The 22,830-nt window shown below is 37.6% G+C and overlaps 1 protein-coding gene across 1 annotated transcript; it reads right to left on the bottom strand.

Moving 5' to 3' along the window:
• Positions 1-902: 902 nt before the first annotated feature.
• Positions 903-22,574, bottom strand: LOC114313944 (uncharacterized). Its single transcript, XM_082923530.1, has 12 exons — positions 22,494-22,574; positions 22,266-22,385; positions 21,858-21,996; positions 15,076-15,209; positions 13,877-14,201; positions 4,446-4,587; positions 3,115-3,318; positions 2,490-3,020; positions 2,063-2,212; positions 1,525-1,606; positions 1,334-1,445; positions 903-1,239 (listed from the first exon to the last, which is right to left on the bottom strand). The coding sequence occupies exons 1-8, from the start codon at positions 22,572-22,574 to the stop codon at positions 2,552-2,554; spliced, it is 1,614 nt and encodes a 537-aa protein (XP_082779656.1). The 3' UTR covers positions 903-1,239; positions 1,334-1,445; positions 1,525-1,606; positions 2,063-2,212; positions 2,490-2,551.
• Between the last annotated feature and the right edge of the window lie 256 nt (positions 22,575-22,830).

Genomic DNA, 22,830 nt, shown 5'->3' with positions numbered 1-22,830 from the left:
GCTCATTGAGTCCTCCATGATTCAGAGATGGTACGTTTCATCTTTATAGGTTTTTGTTTTCTTTTGTTTTTCTGTGTCATTGGAGGTAATATTATTGCTTTTGTAATAGCAGGTGCTGCCATGCTCTTTGGGTCACGATGGCTGCTGCTAGCATTGAAGTGGCTGTGGCATCAGATGCTTTGTTGGTGGGAAGGTTTTGGGTTGTTCATGGGTATGAGATTATCTAATAGGAGGTGGATCAAGTCAATTGTTCTGTTATCCAACTCTGCTATGTTAGTTTCTTTTCTGTAAAATAAAGATTAAATGTAGACCATATTTGTCAGTGTGTCATAATGTTCGTCGCGGTGGATATTGGGGGCTCTAGCATGCCATATGACCGGTTTTTGTGCCTTTTATTGTTTGAGATGATTAAAATTCAATTTCTACGCATAATTATTCGTGAGAATGTTAATTTTGAAGTCTTTTTACTTGTGTCATGAGTTGCGTGGATTATAGCTTGCATAAACTCTACAAATTAATTGTCACTGTGTACACGTGGAACACATATGCACAGGTCACACTTGATGAAGTGTTCATTGGGGGGGCGACCGCCAATGTTCCAATGCCAAGTTGGTAGCTAAAATACGAATCCCCTCTGGGATTTTCAAAGCTATAAATGCCTAAATTGGCATGAACTCATAAGTGCCCGTGTCTCTCAAAGGAAACTAGAAACTCTGCAAAGCATATTGAAAATGTCTAAAATCAAGGAATATACAGGCCCTGAGAAATTTCCTTTCATGTGAGCCCTCTCCATACACCAATTGGTTGTGTAATGAATGCAACAAGCTAGTATTTATATTGGTACCAAAATCAAGGATTAAAGAACAGGACACAAACTATTTGAGAAAAAAAAAAAAAAAAAAAAAAAAACAGCAACTCCATATTCATCTTGTTCATAAATAACAAAATTTTCAGTTCCTAGAATGTACATATGAGCTAAATTTTCATGGTGTCCATTGATCTGTATGGGGAACAACATGGTAAAAACAGCATTGCTAACCCAGAAACTCATTCTCTAAACTATAGCATACATATATATATATAGTTATGTACAATTTTTATTCTGACACTATTTGCTGTTGATTCAAATGGTAGGGATTGGTTCTTCACTCTTTCTAACGGTATTCAAGCTAGGCAGTTTGGCTGCTCCGTAATAAAAGAATGCCATTATTTTTGACAACTCATCTGCTGTTTGAATCGCTGAATACCAAGAAAAAAATCAAATATAATACAATTATTATGATTCAAGGCTGAGGCTGTGTCAACAATATAATTTATTTTCTAGAAAATTTACCTTTCTCACAGTATAAGATCTTTCCAGCTTTAGTGAAGATAAGCTCTGGGAAGATGGACACTTGTAGAGCAGAGACCAAATCAAGCTCAACAACAGCATCTATTGCAACACACTGTTTGGTAGTTGAAAATAAAATAAATGTTAAAAGGTGGGATGACGAGAATAAAAAATAAGTAAATGGCTTTACTTACTCTTGGTGATGGTAGCCGACAGTTCCATATGATATTTACAGCTTTCTCCAATTCATCCCGCATCCTTTCATTTTCCAGTGGTCTGCAGAGATTCATAAGTTTTCATTAAATAATAAAAATATACTCGATAATAAATCTAGCATTCTTTGCTATAAAATCAATCATGAAAGTTTGACATCTCATTAAAAATATTCTGATAGCTTCCAATGCACCATGGAAAATCAACATCAATAAACATCGCCAATTAATTGACCCAAGCCTTTAGAAATCAAATAACAAACAGAATTTTTCTTTCCCTTATTAGACAGTGATTGCTGTAAGCATACAAGAAATTGTGAAAGAACACTCAACTTGAGTAGTCGAAAGTAGCAATATAGAAAAGTGTGAAAGGTCAGAAGACAAATTAATCCATGTGCATTGACCCATTGGAAGTGAACTTCTATAAGTAGAATGAGAAGATTGAACACAGATTCAATGTGTAAACCAGATAGCCATCAATCACATAAATTGAAAATTGGTACACAAGGACAGCTGTTACCAAGGAATATATAGAAAAGTCACGGGTTCACCAAGACTAACAGGAGAAACTCCACGAATTTGTAATTAGATACAGTACAAGGCACCAAAAGAAGAAGATCATAGCATTGCAGAACCAACTAGAACTTCAGAAGATCACATCACTTCCAATCTGGAAAATGAGAATCAGATCCATCAATGCACAGGCATCAAATGGAAATGAGAATTACAAACCATACTAGGAAACAAAAAGAACATGAAGCAACGTTGCCCAAGACTGCTAAGACAACTAGTACTTTATATCAAATGGCTGATGAATGTTTATCCAGTCAGAATTCAGACCCAAGATGTTCAGGGAAAAAAAAAAAAAAAAAAAAAACCAACTGGAATGAGAAATTAGAGGGAAATGGAGCAACCTGGAAAAAAAAAAAAAAACACTGAAAACTAACCTTCTATATCGATTATGAACAAAGACAATCAAAGGACTGAAGTCCTTGAACACAGTCTCTTCTCATTCTCTGGTGGTGATGTCTTTGATTGGACAAATGTAATTGTCATCTTGCCACACCAATTCATTTTCGCCATCATAATTCTCATCATCATCGTCCTTCTTGACATTTTTTATGGTAATCTTGTCGAAGAATTGACCCAAGCTGAAACCCCACCCATCAGAATCTTTGGGCCAATCAGGATCATCCTCCTCCACAACAAGTGGATAATCAGCCAAAAGCTTCTGCATCTTCTTCCTCCTCTTGACAGGGTCTACTTCCTCTTCGACATCCGGATTCATATCAATCACTTCTCTAATCTTCCTGCTCCATTCTTGCCTCTGCTCCTCATCCATAAGTAAGGGATCATCATCCTCCCCGTCACTCCCACTAGGTGCTTCTCCATCCTTTTTCCCCCCATCATCATCAGGCTTGAGTCTTTCAGCTATTCTAGAAGCTATTAATTTGTTTAATGTGAAACCACCAGCCTGCCTTTCATAATCAAATTCACAGGAAATATACGTCAGGAATATGCAAGCTAAAATAATCTTTATAGCAATTAATATTATAACAGAAAGGGGCGCACTCGGGAAGGTGACTTCGGAAAGTTTGGTGATGGGGTAGAATTGTCCATCCTTGAGGAAAGCACACCAGTTTTCCACCCCTTTTCCTTAAACTGATTAGTAGTGGTAGCAGCAATGGAAGAATAAGGGGAATCTTTAAAATTTTTCTCTTTCGGCGGATAAGAGAAAAAAATGTCCGAACCCAATCGTATGTTGTAGCGCCATTTCTGTATAACAACACAAAGCAAGAATAAATGAAGACTACAAAGTTATATATATATATATAGAGAGAGAGAGAGAGAAAGAGTATAAATTCAAACAAAATAAGGAATAAACAAATGAGTTTTCAGCAACTGCATGGGTAAAAATTCCAAAACTCTAACTCTTAAACTCGCTTCTTTCCTATTGTATTCCAATCCATTTTTTGAGCTCTATGACTTATTTTTTGTTTGTCATCGTAATTATGAGAACCACTATAATATTATCATAGGTGAAGGAAATGAGGTGTTAAAAATGCTACATAAAAGCAATACACTTCTATTACATTACAATCAAGAAATTACAAAACACGCAAGGGATAAAATTTATGATAACAAAAATGATCCCACAAATATATGAATGTGTTAATTACAAATGCAACGGAAATCAAAACTCATATCTAATATTAAAAAGTAAAATGAACAGGTTTATTCCACGGAAAATGCTATTCCACCAGAATTTGTATACAGAATTTTGTAACCATAATGACGTGGCAGTGTTATTTTGGGTAATTAAAGACATCTCCATGAGTTCTTTCTTTTGAGACGATAGCTCAAATCCCAGCCAAATCATTCAGTATAACTTTTCAGCATAGATTTTCGATTTGTATATCACTACTCTTATTTCACATACACAATTGTGCATAACTATTTACTTGCCTTTTGAACTAAATACCAAGGCAGCTAAGCATTGAATTTCACTAGAAAAACTGGTTTAGGTGGCAAAACGGGCAAACAAAGCACAGCTTGGCCCCAAACACACATGACCCTACAACTTAACTTTCATACCCCCCAAACAGAAAAGCAAAGAATCAGAAATTTCAGTGCCTTTCAATTGAAATGATCCCCCCAAAAACTCAGCAAAACTGAATTAAAGTCAAGGCAAAACTATCCCCAGAATGAGGGGTTGTTCCAAAAATTCAGCAAAACAAAACATATATCAACCAATGATCAATGTGTATACTAATAATTGCATCCATGAAAACCAACTGAATCATGAACGGCTGGTGCTCACCTACTGGGTTAATACACATAAACCCTAAACAGCAGAAACAAAATCAAATAACCCTAAACCATTAACAGAGAGAAGAAGAGACCTGAGACCACTGAATGAATGCTTGGCTTCTAAAAGTGGAGGCGGTGGGGAACGAGGCAGAGAGCTGCCCGAGGGAAGCAACGGGGGAAGTGACTCTGTTTGTTTGCTTGGGATTAAAGTTGGTGAGAAAATGATAAAAATCGCTATAATAATATTAGGTTTAGTTAAGAAATTAAATAAAATAATAATAATAATAATAATAATAATAATAATCTCTATAATAATAATAATCTCTATAATAATATTAGGTTTGGTTAAGAAATTAAATATAATAGTAATAATAATAATAATAATAATAAATTCTTTTATTTTATGAGAAATTACAGAAAATATTTTTTTCAAAAAATAATTTTATAACAAAATAAATTCCAAAATTTTAATTTTATTAATTTAAATATTAATTTTTTATTTCTTTATTTTCACTCTAAATTATTTCTCCATTTCTATTAGGTAAAAATAATGAAAAATAGTATTTTAATCTTTAAATTCAACAAAAAAATGTATTTTAAACACTTCATATACATTGATTTTAATGAACGATAAATATTATTTGAAAAATAAATGTAATAACTTAACATGATTACAATTATTGGATCGAATTTTCTTTTAATAGATAATCTATCTAGTGTGGTTCAAAAATTGAACAGTTTAAATTTTCAAAATGTGACTTATGGTGTGCCCTGCAAACCCAAACAACACAATTTTATAAGGGAGATAAGTTGTACCCTTAGGCCCCGTTTATTTCCTCTTTCACAGTCTGGAGTGGATTGTGAATGATGAGCAGTGAACATGCCTCCTATTTGTTTGTAGATTTCGGGAATGGATTCATAAGCCAGAGGGCTTCAGATGGCGTTGCACATTGGGATTGTTAGTCTGCCCCAACACTTGGTATTGAAAATTAGTCCTTTGGTATTAAGGGAGTGATTTACTTGTTTACCCTCTTCTCTCTCTCTCTCCCTCTCTCTGTTCTCTTATCATATATATATATATATGCATATTTCATTTGGTTTTCTCACCAACCAAATAGAAATGTAGACAAATTGCAAATTAGATCAGTAAATTTGAAGAGTGATGCTCTGATCTTCGACTAAATCAGACAAAAGAGATACAAATCAAAAGACATATATGATATACAAAATTGAAATTTGCAAAAAAAACAAAATCATGTCAACGGTGAAGATCGTCGTCGTCGTCGTTGACAGTGATGATCGGCGTCGTTGCAGTGAATGATGGTGATGATCGGCGTCGTTGCGTCATCATCGTCGTCGTCGTTGACAGTGAAGATCGGCGTCATCATCGTCATTGCGGTGCTAATGGATGAAGGCAAAGCTCTGCTTTCGTTTTTTAACAGAGAAGGCAAAGATGATGATGAATGAACCAATATTTAAGTGAATAAAATCTTTCAATACAATGTTTAAAACCATGGACTAGGCTAATTTGTTTTCTTTTGGTTCTCTAATTATTATTTCCTCCGTCCTTTTATAAAAATAATTTAATATAATAATATTTTTATAAAACATAATTTTTAATATTAAAATATATCACAAATAAACACAATTTTTCATAATCCACTCACTAACAATTTCCAAATTTGATAATAATATAAAAAGGGTATTTATGAAGTTTTACTAGTTAATCCCACTCCTATCGGGTGCCTTATTTACATACCACTTTTCATCTCAAGACACACCATTTATTAGTTTATTTTTTATTACAATATTAACCTAATGTAAAATGACCACAAAGGCAAAGGGCTATGATATACACCTTATGTAAAATTACCATAAATGACAATAATGAATACAGTACAAACCTTTCTTCTGAAACATTACTTACGTATCTTCTTTCTTAAAAACCCAAAAATCCTGAAACAAAAACCAAAAACCTTTAAAGAAACAATCAAAAATATACGTATTATTGAAGATTCTGATTGGATTGAATGATGGATGCATCTGGCTTTTTTTTTTTTTTTTTTTCCAAAAAGGTTAGTTTTTCAATTTTATTTTATTTTTTCGTTTTCGTGTACTTGCTGAGTAATAAACCGTTTGTATTCATTCGAATACCCAGATTCAAACAATGTATTCATGTTTGACTATCTACAATCGAATAAGTTCTAATTGTTTGATTTTCTAGTGTCGAACTTAGTCCACATGTTCGGTTAACAAGTTCTGAACTTATAGCATTTGTTCAGTTTTCAACAGTCGAACTTTTGAATTTAGCTCAACTCTGTATTTCCGACCACTTATAACAAAAAAAAATTTGGTTTTTCCAAAACTGTGCTGGAGGGGGTCATGAACTAGAAGAGAATGGAGTGAAGTTGTCTTCAGCACGAATAGAGACCGGTTTAGACTGGTTCCCAAATCTCTAGAATGACAATGAAACAAAGAATGCAGGGGGACGTTGTGTGTGTTTTTGAAGTGGAGGTGTAGAATCTGGAAGATTGAAGATTGTGAGTGGGGTGTATAAGTAAGTAAGGGTAAAGATGAAAGATTGTGGTGTGTATTAAGCAAATTTCTTATTTATCAAATTACTAAAGGTGTGTCTTGAGTAGTGTGTATGCCTTGAAATGAAAGATGGTGTGTAAATAGAGGCACCCCACTCCTATCTCTTAAAATAAACAGGAATTATTGCTAGTTTACTAGTTATCAAACAAACACAATTTTTCTTAATCCCCTCACTAATAGTTTCCTCACTAATAATCCCCTCACTAACAATCCTACCCAATCTATCTCTAAAAACAATGGACCATTAAAGCAAACTACTAACATTTTTGTTCTCTCTTCTCTATTGTTTCATAAATTACATAAAGCAATGAATTTCACTACCTATTTTGCATAATTGGAGCAAACGAAGGGTTGTAGGATGATGTTTTGTTCAGAGTTATCTGGTGATAAATTGGGTCGAAAAATTGAATTTTTCCAGTGATCATCTAAATTGTTTAGTTAGCAAACAAGAACGAATTTTGATAGGACCACAGAGGAGATGAGAATTTAATGGTAGTAATGTGGTTTGAGAAATTATGAGTTCTTTCTTAAAGACTTTGCTTTTTATTTTTATTTTTATTTTTTACTAAGCAATTAATGTTTGTGGTGAATGAGAAAAAAAAAAGAAAAAGAAAAAAAGAGATTAGAATTGGTGCACTTAGAGAGACAGAGTTGAACATAAAGAAGAACAATATAGAGTGATCCTACAAGAAACTTAATAGTGGAGGAAGTATTAATAATTATCAAGAAACCCCCACAGGATGATTATTAGGAAAGAAAACCAGTTTGTGTGTTTGGATTTATGATTCTCTCTGTTGCATATTTGTAATGGAATTACACCATCCAATGGTAATTATAATAATATTTTCTTAATTGAAAATAATTATAAATTTATATTCTTATTTCATAATTATTAGATTGGCAGTGTAAATTTTTTATTACAAACATGTAATAAAGAACATCAAAATGATCATGGTTGATTTGATATAAATAATTAATTGCATGACTACTAAAGAACATCGTCAATTCAAGATGTAGAAAAGAACAAGAATGTCAAAGTGATTCTTTTTCCCATTGTTATCATCAAAAAGTAGTGAAGCATCACAACCCAGCTAACACCATCAAAACCAAAGCATTAATTTTCATATATAAAAGTCAAATAAAACCAAACATTTGACAATAGAGGTTTACATTTTTATTATGTTCGATTTGAAGCTTTTATTTTTTTTACTAGAAGCTTTATAATGAATATTTTACATGATCAATTTTTTTTTTCTTTTTCTGGTGGTAGACCGAAAAAAAAAATGAAAGGAAAAAAAAAATAGTTTGAATATTGGTATTATTTTAGATTTTCCTTCCTCAAAATAACAACAATATGGTCAAAGTTAAACTTGCTTGAAATAGAGAGTGAAAGCAAAAAATGGTTATCTGACAGCATATAACTATCGTAAACGTGCTTTGTATGTTCTTTTCTAATAGTGGAATATATTTTCTCAAGCATGCTAGATCTATTCCTATAAATACATGAAAATATGCTAAAACTTTTAACATATGAAGTATTAACATTTTCTCTTAATTAATCTTGCAAAAAGAAAAACAATAGAGCTCATCAAAATGTTGATGCTAATTCAGATCTTAGTGCCATTGGTGCTTTTCAATATTGATGTTGGAGCAATGGCCGTGACTAGTTTGCCACCATGCAATTTCCCAGGAATTTACAATTTTGGTGACTCAAACTCAGCTATAGGCTCTAATAGATATCCTGATGTCGGGCGTCTCCTTATATAATTTATGGGTATAAAAATATAAACATTTTTTTTTACTCTAGTTTCAAGTATACGGATGAATATTTATCATAATTAGACACTACTTAAAATAGAAATGCATAACTTAATCTTGTTATTTTATGTCAAGCAGCTGATTATTTGAGACTACCATAAGTGAATGCATATCAAAATCTAAACACAACAAATTTTCAATATGGTGCCAACTTTGCATCACCAAGCGCCTCTATTACTCCCCAACAGTATCCTAATGGTAACCCCTTCGATATTGGAATTCAGATCAAGCAATTTGGTGAGCTCAAATTGCAAAGTAATGATGTTTATAAACAAGGTAATTGTGGTGGCCATATTTATAAATACAACAATATTATGCTGATATAATTACTTTATTGAATGTTGTCTACCAAATAAAAAGTGAAAAATCTAAGTGATTCGTGATTAGATCAAGATTTAATTGTACCAGTTCCCAAACAATTAAAATTAATAATCTAAATCATCAAGCACGTACGAACGTGATTTAGATTGTTGTTTCAAAAAACAACAAATCGATACAAATGATTTTTATGTGAAAAAACCACAATTAGAGCACCTCCAATTGTGATAAAAAAAAATCACAGGCGAAACACCACAAATCAATCCACCACTGAAGAAAGAAATATTACAAAGATATCAAACAAATCACCCAAACACTGCCAATTTGTTTTCAAATATTCTGTATATCTTTCACTGCAACCTTCGTCTCGGAATTGATCAGATTGATGTTGAATCCATAACATCCATTGTTGAATCAACGACTACGCACAGCATCAAACTCCTTCAACTCCTCTACGCTGAATCTTCGGATTCCACCGAAGAAGAACACTTTTAAAGATGAACAATCAAACTCCTTGATGTGTGCTTATCAAAACATGAGTTCAATACTCAATCAAACATCAAGGAAAACCAGCAAAACAACCCCAAAAGAAAACCCTAAAACCCTTAAAGAAGATATAAAAAACGTAACCCTAAATCAGACTTAAACAAGTACTTATAAAAAACAGGGCCTACGAAGGTCGCTCGAGCGAGGAACCAAATATGCGCATTTTCCTTAAGTGTCGTCACTCGAGCCAAGCTTCCTTCGCTCGAACGTACAATCCTCCTGCCCAGAACTTTTGCAGACAAAGGCAACTTCTGGGAGCAGGACATCTTCGCTCGAGCCAGGACTCCTTCGCTCAAGCGAGCAAGGCAAAACAACTAGGAAAATTACAACTCGATAAACAAGTTTGTTCATGGGATTGACAAGACTAAGGGACCTAACAATCTCCCCCTTTGTCAATTCTCAAACAAAACATTCTAACACAATTTCCTAGAAAAACACATGTGCTAACAAAAAACAACCAACCAACTCAACTAAGTAAACAACCTTGACCTGCAAAAATAGAAAAACAACACCATGGGAATAGAGAGAGTAGTTATTCAAAATCAAAAAACATATCAAGACATAATGAATCAAAACTATATCAAAAGCCCAAAAATAATATGTCCATCAGTATGCAAAAGTCAACAATTATATCGCCCAATAAAAAATGACTACTATATCCCCCCCAACCATCATGCAAACAAGAATACATACCCCAACCCAAAACAATCCCAATATACTCCCTCTTTTTGTCTGGAAGAGACAAAAGAAACAGAATATACATGCCAAACAAAAAAGAAATTGTCCAAGGAACTGTCCAAAAGCAAACAGAACTATGAGTCTGGTGGAGGCGGTGGCGGCATCCGTAACAAAGACAAGATCTGAGTCAACAAGGCGGTCTGCTGATTGAGATGGCCATCAAGTGTATTGAGCTGGACATCGAGTTGATCAACGCGCTGAGTGACAGACTGCTCGAACTACTAGAGTTGGCCACGAAATGAACGAGGACGTATCTCAGGTGCGCCGGCAGTGGCTGCATTAATCTCAGCCTCGTCGGCTAGGGGATTATCACCTGCATCAGAAACCCTGACTCTCGATGAACCCCCCTTACATGAGCTTGACTTTGAAACACGGTCAACTTGGTGATGGGTTTAATGGGAGAGGTAAACTTGTCATCCTCAAAGGTGGGGACACAAAGAGATATAAGAAAATGAGTGAGAAAACACCTATAAGGAAGACCCAAAGATTTGCGACCCTTAAAACAGTAATCATTTTGGAGACTATCATCTCGGGCAAGTCAATGGGTAGGCAATGGTCAATACAATATAACACATAACCTTGATCTTAGGTAATATGAGAAGAATGAGTAGTAACATGGATGTTGGCACAAACGATGATGTTAAGAAGATGAAAACGAGGAAGAAGCTCATTTTGCTGAATGAGCGCCCCGGCAATCCAAGTTTGGGGGGTGCCACAAAGTTTAGTGGCCACTCGATCAAAATCAACACCGTTGCGGGTAATGAAAGGATAATGACAATTTCGGACTTCCGGAAGACCAAGAAACTGCCTAAAAACTTCATCATCTATGACCGAGGCTTTGTTCCAAACCCAGGTGTGAAAAGAGGGAGCTATTTCCTTGCTAATGGAGTGCATATTACAATAAAATTCTCGGACCAAGCTGAGATTTTGAGGCCTAGAGAAAAGTAGGACTTGGTCACCGCCTAAAGTGTCAAACAAAGAACGGATGAGAATCGACTCAAAAGCACTAGGATGGACATTACGTTCTAAGTGAACTTTCCTAGAAGCATTGAAATCCCTAAATAGGTTGGATATTTCCTTGGATTCAAATTTTTTAGTATTGAAATTGGGGCGGGACACGGTGGATTTACGGCGTTTCGAAGACTCAGCTATGACTGATCACAAGGGAGAAAAGACAACCACAAAACCACAACCCACCAAGACAAAACCAAAGAACACCCAAAGCCCATTAGAACCCCAAAAACAAACAGAAGTGCACAGTAAACATCATTAGTCCAACAGAGTTAGCAAAACCCAAAAATCACAAAACCATATCATTATATTCAAGATGGTAAGATCAGAGAAAACGTAGATACAGTGCTAGGACAATTTTCCAAAATCAATAAAATGCATCAGTATAAGAGATATAAAAAGTAGATTATGGAAACCAATCATCAATGCAATTCACTAAGACCATCATACATAGGGCAAACCCAAGGTAAAAAATAAAGCCCTAATTCATTAGAGATACAACAAAAAACCCTAGCAAAAATGCATCAAACTACTTAACCAAAAACCAATAGAGAGATAGCAAACCATAATGACAAAAGCACAACAAATAATTGAAAAGAACCCTAGAGAACCGCAAACAAAACATAGCTAACACAGATAGAGAAAGAAAAAACGAAAAAAACAAAAAAACAAAAGAGAGAAAGACATATTAATAGACTATGCAAGATGGATGGAGAAGAGAGGCCTTCAAAATCGAGTGAAGATCAAGGAATGAAACAACAATGAGGGCGTAACCACCCTAGGAGAGAGAGAGAGAGAGAGAGAGAGAGAGAGAGAGATCTAAGCAAAAGGGGAAAAATGGAATGAAAGGACGCAATGACAGTATTTAAACCACGACAGGTCGCTCGAGCGAATACTCTCTCGCTCGAACGAAGTCACTTACGCGCACAAGGTCGCTCGAGCCAGAAAGAGATGCTCCCAGAATCTGTTCCATCTGTAAAAATACTAGGTTGAGAGAAAGCTCACTCGAGCGCAAACTCCCTCGCTCGAGCGAAGGAAAAAAACAAAACAATTAAAAACACCTTTCTGAGCAAAAACAAAAACTCACACTATTAAGTAGAACCTGAAACAAAAAGGAGTGAGCACAGTAGCATGAATGTGACACTAAGATGAGATAATCTACAAACCATGAAGCCTACAAATGTGCAATATTGACAATATGAAACATAATATCATGAGCAAATCAGATAAATGTTGATCAATGAACATAGGGTACATGAGAATGCACAACTCAAATTCAATCATGAGAGCTCACAAAATGAATGTGTGTGTATGCAATCCTTGAGAGACCACAGAGCTAGAGTTAATCCTCATAGTGATCAGATGGCTGGACCTCTGGGAAGAGTAACTAAACATCAAGAGAAAAGTCAAACCACTAGGAATCAAGGGGTATTTGTTGAGTAAATACGGAGGCTCCCCCTCAATCAATGAGTCCCTTATGTTTTTTTATTATTATTTTTTTATTATTTTTGAATTTTCTTTCTTGTGGGCACTCACTGGTGGCATGCACGCTCAAGAGTATGGAGACCAAACCAAAGAAGCATGAAATCAGTAAGGATGGCCTGGTTGGTGTCTCTGAGGTAGCCTTTTCCTAATGCCCGGACTTCAATGAACTGAGGAAGAAACCGTGAAAGTCAAAAACGATGGTAGATGGTTAAGAGACTCAACATCACCCATGATATGCCAGTATAGGTCAATTCCTCTGAAAATGAATAAGAAACACTTCTTAGTGGTCCATAGAGAACTTTGATCACTTGTGTGGAAACCCCTACAACAGTTTAACTTAAGGATGTGTACAAAATGAGATCATGAAGTCAATGAGCATGGGCATTCAGAATGAGCTATGAACAAAGAAGAATGAAATCTTGTAAGTAGCATGAGAAGTGTTCATATAAATCTAAATACACAGATGATAGGAATTAATGATAATGAGATTATAGCATCCAACCACACATAAAGCCAATCGCTCTCACTAACGGAAGTAACAGGTAACATGCTAGTGACTGAGCACGACACCCAAGGTCTTTCTAAAGAACTCAAACCTAAGAAGATCAAGGGCTTTTGTAAAGCTATTAGCTTTTTAATGCTCAGTGGGCACATGTTCAAGAACAACAAGGCCTTCTTCCACTAACTCTCGAATAAAATGATGATGAATGTCAATGTGTTTGGTGCGAGAGTGTTGGACAAGATTTTTGGAAATGTTAATGGTACTCATGTTATCACAGAAAAGGGTTAGAGTGTTCTGGTCTATTCGATAATCATGAAGCATTTGCTTCATCCATAACATTTGGGCACAACAACTCCCTACAGCAATGTACTCAGCCTCAGTGGTTGAAAGAGAAATGACATTTTGCTTTTTGCTATGCCAGGCAACCAAATTATTCCTAATGTAAAAACACCCCCCAGATATGCTCTTACGATCATCAGCTCACCCTGCCCAGTCGGTATAAAAAAAAACCAGTGATTTCAGCTGTAGTGTCGGTCGAGAACCAAATCCCATAATCCAATATCCCATTAACATACTTAATGATGTGTTTGACTGTAATCAGATGAGACTCTTTAAGACAGGCTTGGTAACAGGCACAAACACCTAAACTAAATGTAATGTCAGGATGACTAGCTGTGAGGTATAAGAGATTTCCTATCATACTCCTATAAAGGGTAGGATCAACACTAGTACGAGAGGAATCTTTGGAAATGTGAAGACTGGGGCTCATGGGAGTGCGAGCATGTTTGGCTGACTCAAGACCAAACTTTGACACAAGGTTTTTGGCGTACTTAGTCTGAGAAACAAACATACCCAAAGGAGACTGTTTAATTTGAAGACCTAAGAAATAAGACAACTCTCCCATCATGCTCATCTCAAACTCATTTGTCATGCAATTCAAAAAGTATTTAACAAGATGATCAGCAGTGGATCCAAACACAATATCATCAACATAAATCTGAGCAACAAGTATATGAGACTTAGTATGTTTCACAAATAAAGTCTTGTCCACACTACCCCTTTGAAAATCATTATCAAGAAGAAAGGTAATAAGTCTATCATACCAAGCCTGGGGGGCTTGTTTCAACCCATACAAAGCCCTGTCTAACTTGTAGACATGGTTTGGACATTTAGGGTCCTCAAACCCTTTTGGTTGCTCAACATAAGTCTCTTTTTTCAAGTACCCATTCAGAAAGGCACTTTTCACATCCATTTGAAACAATTTGAAACCAAGAAAGCATGCAACACCAAGTAAAATATGATTAGATTTGAGACATGCAATTGGGGCAAACGTCTCATCATAGTCAATGCCCTTTCCTTGTGTTAAAGATCCACTTGGTACCTATCACATTCATGTCTCTAGGTCTAGGGACAAGAGTCCAAACATTGTTACGTTCAAATTGACCTAATTCTTCATGCATAGCATTGACTCAACTGTCATCTAGTAAGGTCTGTTTTATATTCTTAGGTTCAATTAATGAAACATAACACATATGAGATACCTCCTCCCAAATTTGTCTTCGAGTTTTCATTCGATCTGAGACACTTCCAATCACGTGTTGAGCTGGATGATTCAGTTTCACCCTTACTGATGGTTTGAACTCTGGACTTGTGGTGACAAAGGCATCATAAGTAGTGTCTCTTTGTGCACTCTTTGGACTCTGGCTTACCTTAGATGTTGGTGCTGTCTCACCTTCTTGTGCTTGGACCTCAACTTCTCTTTGACTTTGTGGTTCAGTATCTAGGATTGGAGATGCAGCATTTTCTTCCTCATTTATGGCTGAAGTAGGAGAACCTGTGTCATCTATAACCACATAAATCGATTCCATTAAAGATAAAGTTTGTAGGTTATAGACACGAAAAGCTCTACTAGTGGTTGAATACCCTAGAAAAATACCTTCATCACTTCAGGAGTCAAATTTGCCCAAAGGCTCTCTATCTTTGAAAATGTAACATTTACTTCCAAAAGTTTTCAAGTATTTTACATTAGGTTTCAATCTCTTCGACAATTCATACGGATTTTGTAAAGTGTCGGGCCTTAAATACACACGATTCACAACATAAACGGCGGTATTTAAAGCTTCAGCCCAAAACTTTGGAGGAACTTTCTTACTCAGGAGCATGACCCTAGCCATTTCTTGTACAACCCTGTTCTTCCTCTCAACAACTCCATTTTGTTATGGAGTAATCAGAGCAGAAAATTCATGCTTAATTCCATGTATATCACAAAAATCCGAAACAAACTATTTTCAAACTCATGACCATGATTAGTTCGGATTCTTATGATACGCCAATAGAAACACCCTGTTCATTTTGGATTTTAAGGACTAAGGCCTGGAAAGCATCAAATGTATCAGATTTTTCTTTTAAAAAATTTACCCATGAAAAACGAGTAAAATCATTAATGGTTAAAAAAATATATCTTTTACCTCCAATGCTTTCAGTGCTAGTGGGTCCCATAAGATCCATATGAACCAATTCAAGAGGACATTTGGTTATGAAGCTATTCACTTTTTTATGAGGGACACGTGTTTGCTTCCCAAGTTGACATGGTCCACACACATGGTTCATAGTCTTACCTAGTTTAGGTACTCCTCTCACAAGCTTTTTGTTGGCCATCTTAGTTAGGTCTTTGAAATTCATGTGATCTAATTTTTGATGCCACAGATCAATATTACTGATGATGGCTGAGTGACAAGTGAGATAATTAGTGGTAACAATTCCATAGTAATTATTAGATGTGCGAACCCCATGCATGACAGTATTTCCCTTTTTATCTAAAATTTCACATTTATTTTTTGAAAATAATACTTCATGGTAGGAATCACACATTTGACTGATGCTCAAAAGATTTGCTTTAAGGCCATCAACAAGTAATGCATTTTCGAGCTTGGGAAGACCAACCATACTTATAGAGCCCTTACCAATGACTCTAGAAGTGCCGCCATCTCCAAAGGTAACAATTCCTCCTTCATATTTTTCAAGGGAGGGTAGGATTTGTCACCTGACATGTGACAAGAGCACCCACTATCAAGGTACCGCATGTGTGAGTCATGTGCTTTTAGAGCAGTGTAAACAACAAAACTAGTCAAGTCACCATTTCTCACCTATATCTTTTTGGACTTAACAAAATCAAGATTGGCAGTCTTGGTAAATGTCTTAGCGTTGTGAACACCCTCATGAATGTTGGTGTTCCGCCTAGACATGTAAGATTGTCTCCTAACCCAAAAAGTATTAGAATTTCTATCCTTTTGAAACACCTTACCAAACAACTCAAAGCAATAAGGACAAATGTGGCCATACCTACCACAATGATGGCAAACAAAAATAGGTTTTACCTCCCTTTTGTTGATCTTACCCTCGTTCGGCAGATGAAGAGAGAGATCACCCTGTTGCACCTTCAGCTTTCCCTTTGTTTGAGTCTTCAGGTCATGTGATGTAGAGGCCTATTCCGTGTGAACTGTCGCATTACCATAGCCTAGACCACTTCTGTCACAACCCATTTGTTGAGACCCGAGGATGTCTCTAATGTCTTGGAACCTTTGTTCCACATGGCAATTGTGGCTTTAGTATCTCTGAGTTTTTCATCTTTTTTACCAACCATCTCCTCTAATGTAGCTTATGACATCTTAAGGTTTTCAATCTTTTCTTCATATGTGTAACAAGCCCGCGGGGGGGCCTCGCTACAGCTCGGACTCGACTTTGTAGTCACGGTTCCAAGTCTGAACCAAAGAGTCCAAATCCGGCAAATCGTTTTTGAGAAAACAGAGTCGCCAGATATGGACTGCTTTGCCAGATACAGAGTCGCCACCTAAATATTTTATTTTGGGAAATTTAGGAAACCCTGACTCGGTGCCAAAAGGCCACGTGTCCGTCATCACCAAAGTTGCCTCGGCTCGGGAACTTGGGTACGATTGGGGAAGGTCACTTCGTGAGCACCCCCGCTCGCCCGGTCATAGACCGGCCTCTACTAACCATGATATCAATTTTTGAAAACTTTGTGTGTCCTTAATCCGGTTATTAGCCTAGGTTACTATGTGATGCGCACAGCATACGAGTATAGATCGGGTCGCCTGAATTGGAACGAAACATTTCATGTTTGTTTTTGAAAGAGGGTTTGCTACTCGCAGGTAGGCTTGAAACATTTGATGATTTATTCCAATTTAAGTAACCCAACCTTCACCCACAGGCATTCAGGCAGTTATATCACATAAACATATAGCCTCATGGTAAGCATGCTATTCATGGCAGTCACTCACACGCATGCAAGGATGCTAAAGCATAAAGCTTACCGGGTACTCCAAGCCAAAACAGAAACTCATTAGAAATCATGCATGAAACCTAAGTATACAGAAATGCCTAGTGCAACACATGCAAAAATGCAACTATAGCAGGCTCGGCTATTCTAAACATGGCATATGAGATGCTACAACTAACATATATTCAATTTGGAATTGAAAATACAATGCAGTTAGTATGATGCGCCGAGCCCGATGCATGCAAAAACAGATGAATGAATGCAAACATGCTGTCATACTGTATGCTAATTGAAATATGCCCTAATCTAACCATCAAAAGTGGATAAATAAAAGGGAGAAAGACGTGGGGTTGGAAGACATACAACACACTCACGCACACTTATTACAGTTATGCCCTCGCTCGGAGGGTCCGAATAAATATACAGTCCCGAATGAAAGAATATTATAGCCCAAATATTACAGTCCAAATAATATACAAATTCCTAATTAATTAACAAATTAACTAAGAAAATAAATAAAACTGGCATGCAAGCCAGGGACTGCCTCGCTTCTGATGGATGATGCATGTCCGGGTTGTCTTGCGCAGAAATCCACCGGGATGCCCCAATTAGCCTCTGTTTAGCAGTTATTCTTGAAATGCGTGCCAAGTCCCGAAAAATTGTTGATTCCTGATTTTGCTGCAACAGAGAGCAGGAAAGGGGCATAGCAATGTATTTCACAAATATATGCATACCTCGATCCTCGTGCCACCAATCACGCATACCGAGGCATGATGGCCGAGGAATCGAAATGCACAATTCAATATAGGATGAATGCACATGAAACACAATAAAACCTAACTCCATCATGGATGATCCGGAATGTCGGTGACTGGGAAATTGAGACACATCCCGTCACTCGGAGTACGGAATGTATCTCGTTTCCCGTGCTCGGGCTAACTCCTATCCCGGACACGATGCAATATGCACGACATGCATGAAATGCAACTAAGATACAATCCTAACATACACAATGCTATAAAAATGAGATGCCTCGAAATGCGTGCACACGGGCACGCAAACCGAGATGATGACAGAATGCGATCTAAGATACAACCTAGTATGCACAATGCTGTGAAAATGAGATGCCTCGAAATGCGTGCACACGGGCACGCAAACCTAGAAAATGACAGAATGTGATCTAAGATATAACCTAGTATGCACTATGCTGTGAAAATGAGATGCCTCGAAATGCGTGCACACGGGCACGCAAACCGAGGCGATGGCATACGCAATGCAACTGACATGAAAACATGATATGGGCTTAAACTAACATGAGAGAGCCTCAGCCACACTCACATAAGAGGCCGATAGATGAAAATGAAGTGCCTCGAAATGCGTGCACACGGGCACGCAAACCGAGGCAACGGTATACGCAACGCAACATGGCTAAAATGGCACATAGAATGCAACATGGACTTACACTAACATGAGAGAGCCTCAGCTACACTCACATAAGAGGCCGATGGATGAAAATGAAGTGCCTCGAAATGCATGCACACGGGCACGCAAATCGAGGCGATGATAGAATGCGATGCAATGACATGAAAACATGATATGGGCTTATACCAACATGAGTGAGCTTCAGCCACACTCATATAGGATGCCGATGGATGAAAACGAAGTGCCTCGAAATGCGTGCACACGGGCACGCAAACCGAGGCAACGGTAGAATGCGATGCAATGACATAGAAATGGAAAGAAATCATTCTAATAGAATTTCAGCAATGAAATATGGGGTAAAACAGTCCCGAAATGAGGCGAAATGACACCAAATGCATGGAATAGTCCCGAAATGCGAATTTAGGCACCCGAAATGGCCTATAGCTATGCCAAACATGCACGATATGGACATGTAATGCAAAGACAGAAGCTAGACAGTCCCAAAAAAGGCACTTTCACAGTTATAAACATGGCCAAACAGCAAGCATAGGTAGGGCAAAAATGGCATGCAAGAATAGGGGCCAAGAGAGGGGTAATGAAGCAAGTGATATAAGAAAAATCCAAACTGAAAAATTTCCTTCTACAACATTGAAGAGGGACCAAAAATATGAATTTTTACAGTATATGGAAAACCTCAAATCAATATACAAACATGCTAAAAAAAAGGCACAAGATTGAGGCTCAAAAGGTGCTATAACATGAAGTATACAAAATAATCACCAAACGATCAAAGACCCTTAATAAAACATGAAGAGTGGGCCAAAATAAGACTATTTTCAGAACTGTAAAATGGCCAAAAATAAAAGCATGATAGGCTAACAAAACATGCAAGAATGGGGACCAAAAGAGAGATATAACATGAAGTGGCATATGGAGGTCCCAAATCATGAAAGGCCCTAAATAAAAAATGGAGAATGGGCCAAAATAAGACTATTTTCAGAACTGTAAAATGGCCAAAAACAAAAGCACAATAGGCTGCCATTGCATGCAAAAATGGGACCAAAAGGGGAGTATAAAGGCAAGTATAGCATGGAGGTCCCAAACAGTATTGAGCCCTTCTTCAATGTTGAAGAGAGGCTCAAAATAAGCCTATTATCAGTTTACAACATGCTCCAAAATAAATCACACGCAAGCTAAAAATATCATGCAAGAAAATGACATTTTAGAGGGATAATGAAGCAAGTGCAAGATGGAGGGCTCAAACAGGGTTGAGCCCTTAATGAGACATGAAAATGAGCTCAAAAAAAGGGTACTTTCAGTTTTGGTCGGAGCTCAAATGTATAAGAAGGAGAGGCTAAGAAATATTGCAAAGAAAAGCTCAAAAAAGAGAAAATGGCAACTCACCCTTGGAGACAAGTCTTTTGTTGCTTCTTGGACCAATTTGCAGCTCCTTTAGCCTTTGAGAAGCCCTCCTTGTTGCTGGAAATGAAGTGGTGATGGTAGAGCTTGGTGGTAATGAAGAAAACAAGGTGTAGGACTTAAGGATTTTTAGGAAAATGAGAAGGATGGAAGGAGATATGGATCTTGAGGCATGAAGACAATTTTTTCTAACCCCAAAATGTGATGTTGCCTGCTGGTTATAAGGGCCAAAAAGGGGGTGTAAAGGTGGGGGAAAAGGAGGCCAACTTTCCCCCACAAAATATCTCCCGGATATTGATATTTTCTGGGGGATAAAGCTATACAGCTGTAAAGTGAACAGTGTGGGGATCTCGGCCGGCCAGTTATTTTGGTTGCAGGTGGCCGGCCGGCCACACCCCCTAGCCGGCCGGCTAGGGGTCAAAAGGGTCAAGCTGATTTAGTGGCCGGCCACCACATGATAGTGTCCTCCCATGTGTGCTCAACACAACCCTGTGGTTCAAAGTTCAAGAAAGTGGCCCCAAGGTGTTCAACATTAGCCCGGAAGGAGGGGTTCAAAAGGGTCAGGTAGAATTACTGGCTGGCCACCAACTTTTAGGATCCTCCCAAGTGTGTACATCACAAATATGTGGTTCAAAGTTCAAGAAAGTGGGTCCAAGGTGTTCAACATTAGCCCAGAAGTGTGAAAAACGGGCGTCGGAGGGCGTCGGAGGATGTATAACTGGTTGCTGCAACAATTACTGGCCTCCCACCCTTCAGTGACCTCCCCGGTGATAAAACAGAGGTACCTGCCAAAAATGAACGAAAATCGTTGCAAAACGAATGTTCGGGGGCCAAAACGCGCAGTTCGAGGTCCCGAAAATGGGCTGTTAAGCACCGAAAGTGGCATTCGGCCACGAAGTGGGTTTCTGAGACCCCAGTGTCCCTCAAAAGGGAGCAAACAAGATGTATGCCAAAAATCAGAACAAACGGAGATGGTTAGGCGGTCCCGAACCGAGGCACACGGCCAACGATTCCGAAAAAACGGGAAACCGGACTCCGAAATGAGCAAAATGGCCTACGGCCACCAAATGTAGCCCACGGCCACTGGGAGATGGTCTACGGGACCTCTCCCTCCCCTCAGGAAAAGAAACAAAGAAAACCGAGCCTGGTTCGCAAACCGAGGCAAAGCACAAAAGAGGGTTCGGAAGTCCGGAGGTAGGGCTCACGGCCGCGACTCTGAAACTTCTGAACGAGCACAATATGCAACATCACCAAGCGCTCAATCGGTGACGTCTGAGTCTTAAGGTCGGTCAAAAATGGGGTGTCTACAATATGTGGCATATATTTTTAGAAGTTCATTCCTTTCTGTCTCACAAGATAGAAGTTTTCCACACAGGTCTTGCCTGTCATTAGAGATCTTGATGGCATTCTGCTTTGCTGTTGCAATTTCTCCTTTTTGCTTGACATTCTTGTTTTCACATGTTTTGAGCTTGAGAGTGAATTTTTCATTGATCTTGGACAAATTCAAAGATTCATCATAAAGCTTTTCGTAAGCTTGTTGTAGATCATCACCATCAATCTCATCATTGTCTTCTGATGTTTCATCATCTTCTTTTTGCTCCTCTTTCTCCTGGACCTCATCCAGTCGAGCAACTAAGGTAGGAAAGGTGATAGATGGTAGTGAAGATGACTCTCCTCTTTCATGAAATCGACTCTAAATGTCCCATGCATCTTTGCCTTTGTGCAGTGAGCAATCTATTGCTGCTCTTCGTCAGAAATTACTTTACGAATGGTAGTCAGAACTCTTTGATTACTCAGATTGTCAGTACTTTCAACATCCTCTTCAATGGCTTGCCAGCCCTCAGGGTCGTGAGCTCTCAGAAACACCCTCATTCTGATCTTCTAGAACAAGTAATTACTCTCATCAAAGGTAGGAGCACGGTGCAGATTCTGACCATGAGCAAATTCCACTGGCTTTGAAAGAGGTTGAGTGACAATAGACTAGAATGCCATGTAAGTACTATCTCCATCTTCATCGGATTCGGTTTCTTCGGGTTCTTGCTCTGAGCCGTTTCCATCATCCCAAGTCATTGTATAGACTTTCTTGTGGTTCTTTTTCGATGGACATTCAAGAGCAGTATGTTCAAACCCTTGACATTCGTAACACTTTACACCTTGCCCCTTCACAGTCTTCTTTTTAGTTTGTGGAGCAATTTTTGGTGGAAAAGTTTTATGTTTTTCATTACTCTTATCTTTTGAACTAGGGTCCTTAAAATTAGGCTTCTTTTTCTTAAAATTTTTTTTGAACTGTTTAGTAAACATAGCTGTCATCTCAGACTCTAGGTCA

This window comes from Camellia sinensis, chromosome 4 (assembly GCF_055761805.1).
Source record: "Camellia sinensis isolate YWXY chromosome 4, ASM5576180v1, whole genome shotgun sequence".
NCBI classification, from domain to species: Eukaryota; Viridiplantae; Streptophyta; class Magnoliopsida; order Ericales; family Theaceae; genus Camellia; species Camellia sinensis.
This window is presented reverse-complemented; position numbering and strand designations above follow the sequence as displayed.

Bases quoted from the DNA above. Each gene is read 5' to 3' on its own strand.
- LOC114313944 (XM_082923530.1), bottom strand. From the start codon at position 22,574: ATGACTTGGGATGATGGAAACGGCTCAGAGCAAGAACCCGAAGAAACC. The intron at 21,997-22,265 runs GTAATTTCTGAC...AATTTGTCCAAG, and splicing joins TTCTGACTACCATTCGTAAA to ATCAATGAAAAATTCACTCT. The intron at 4,588-13,876 runs GTTTTTTTTTAT...ATATTATTATAG, and splicing joins CACTACAGCTGAAATCACTG to CGATTTTTATCATTTTCTCA.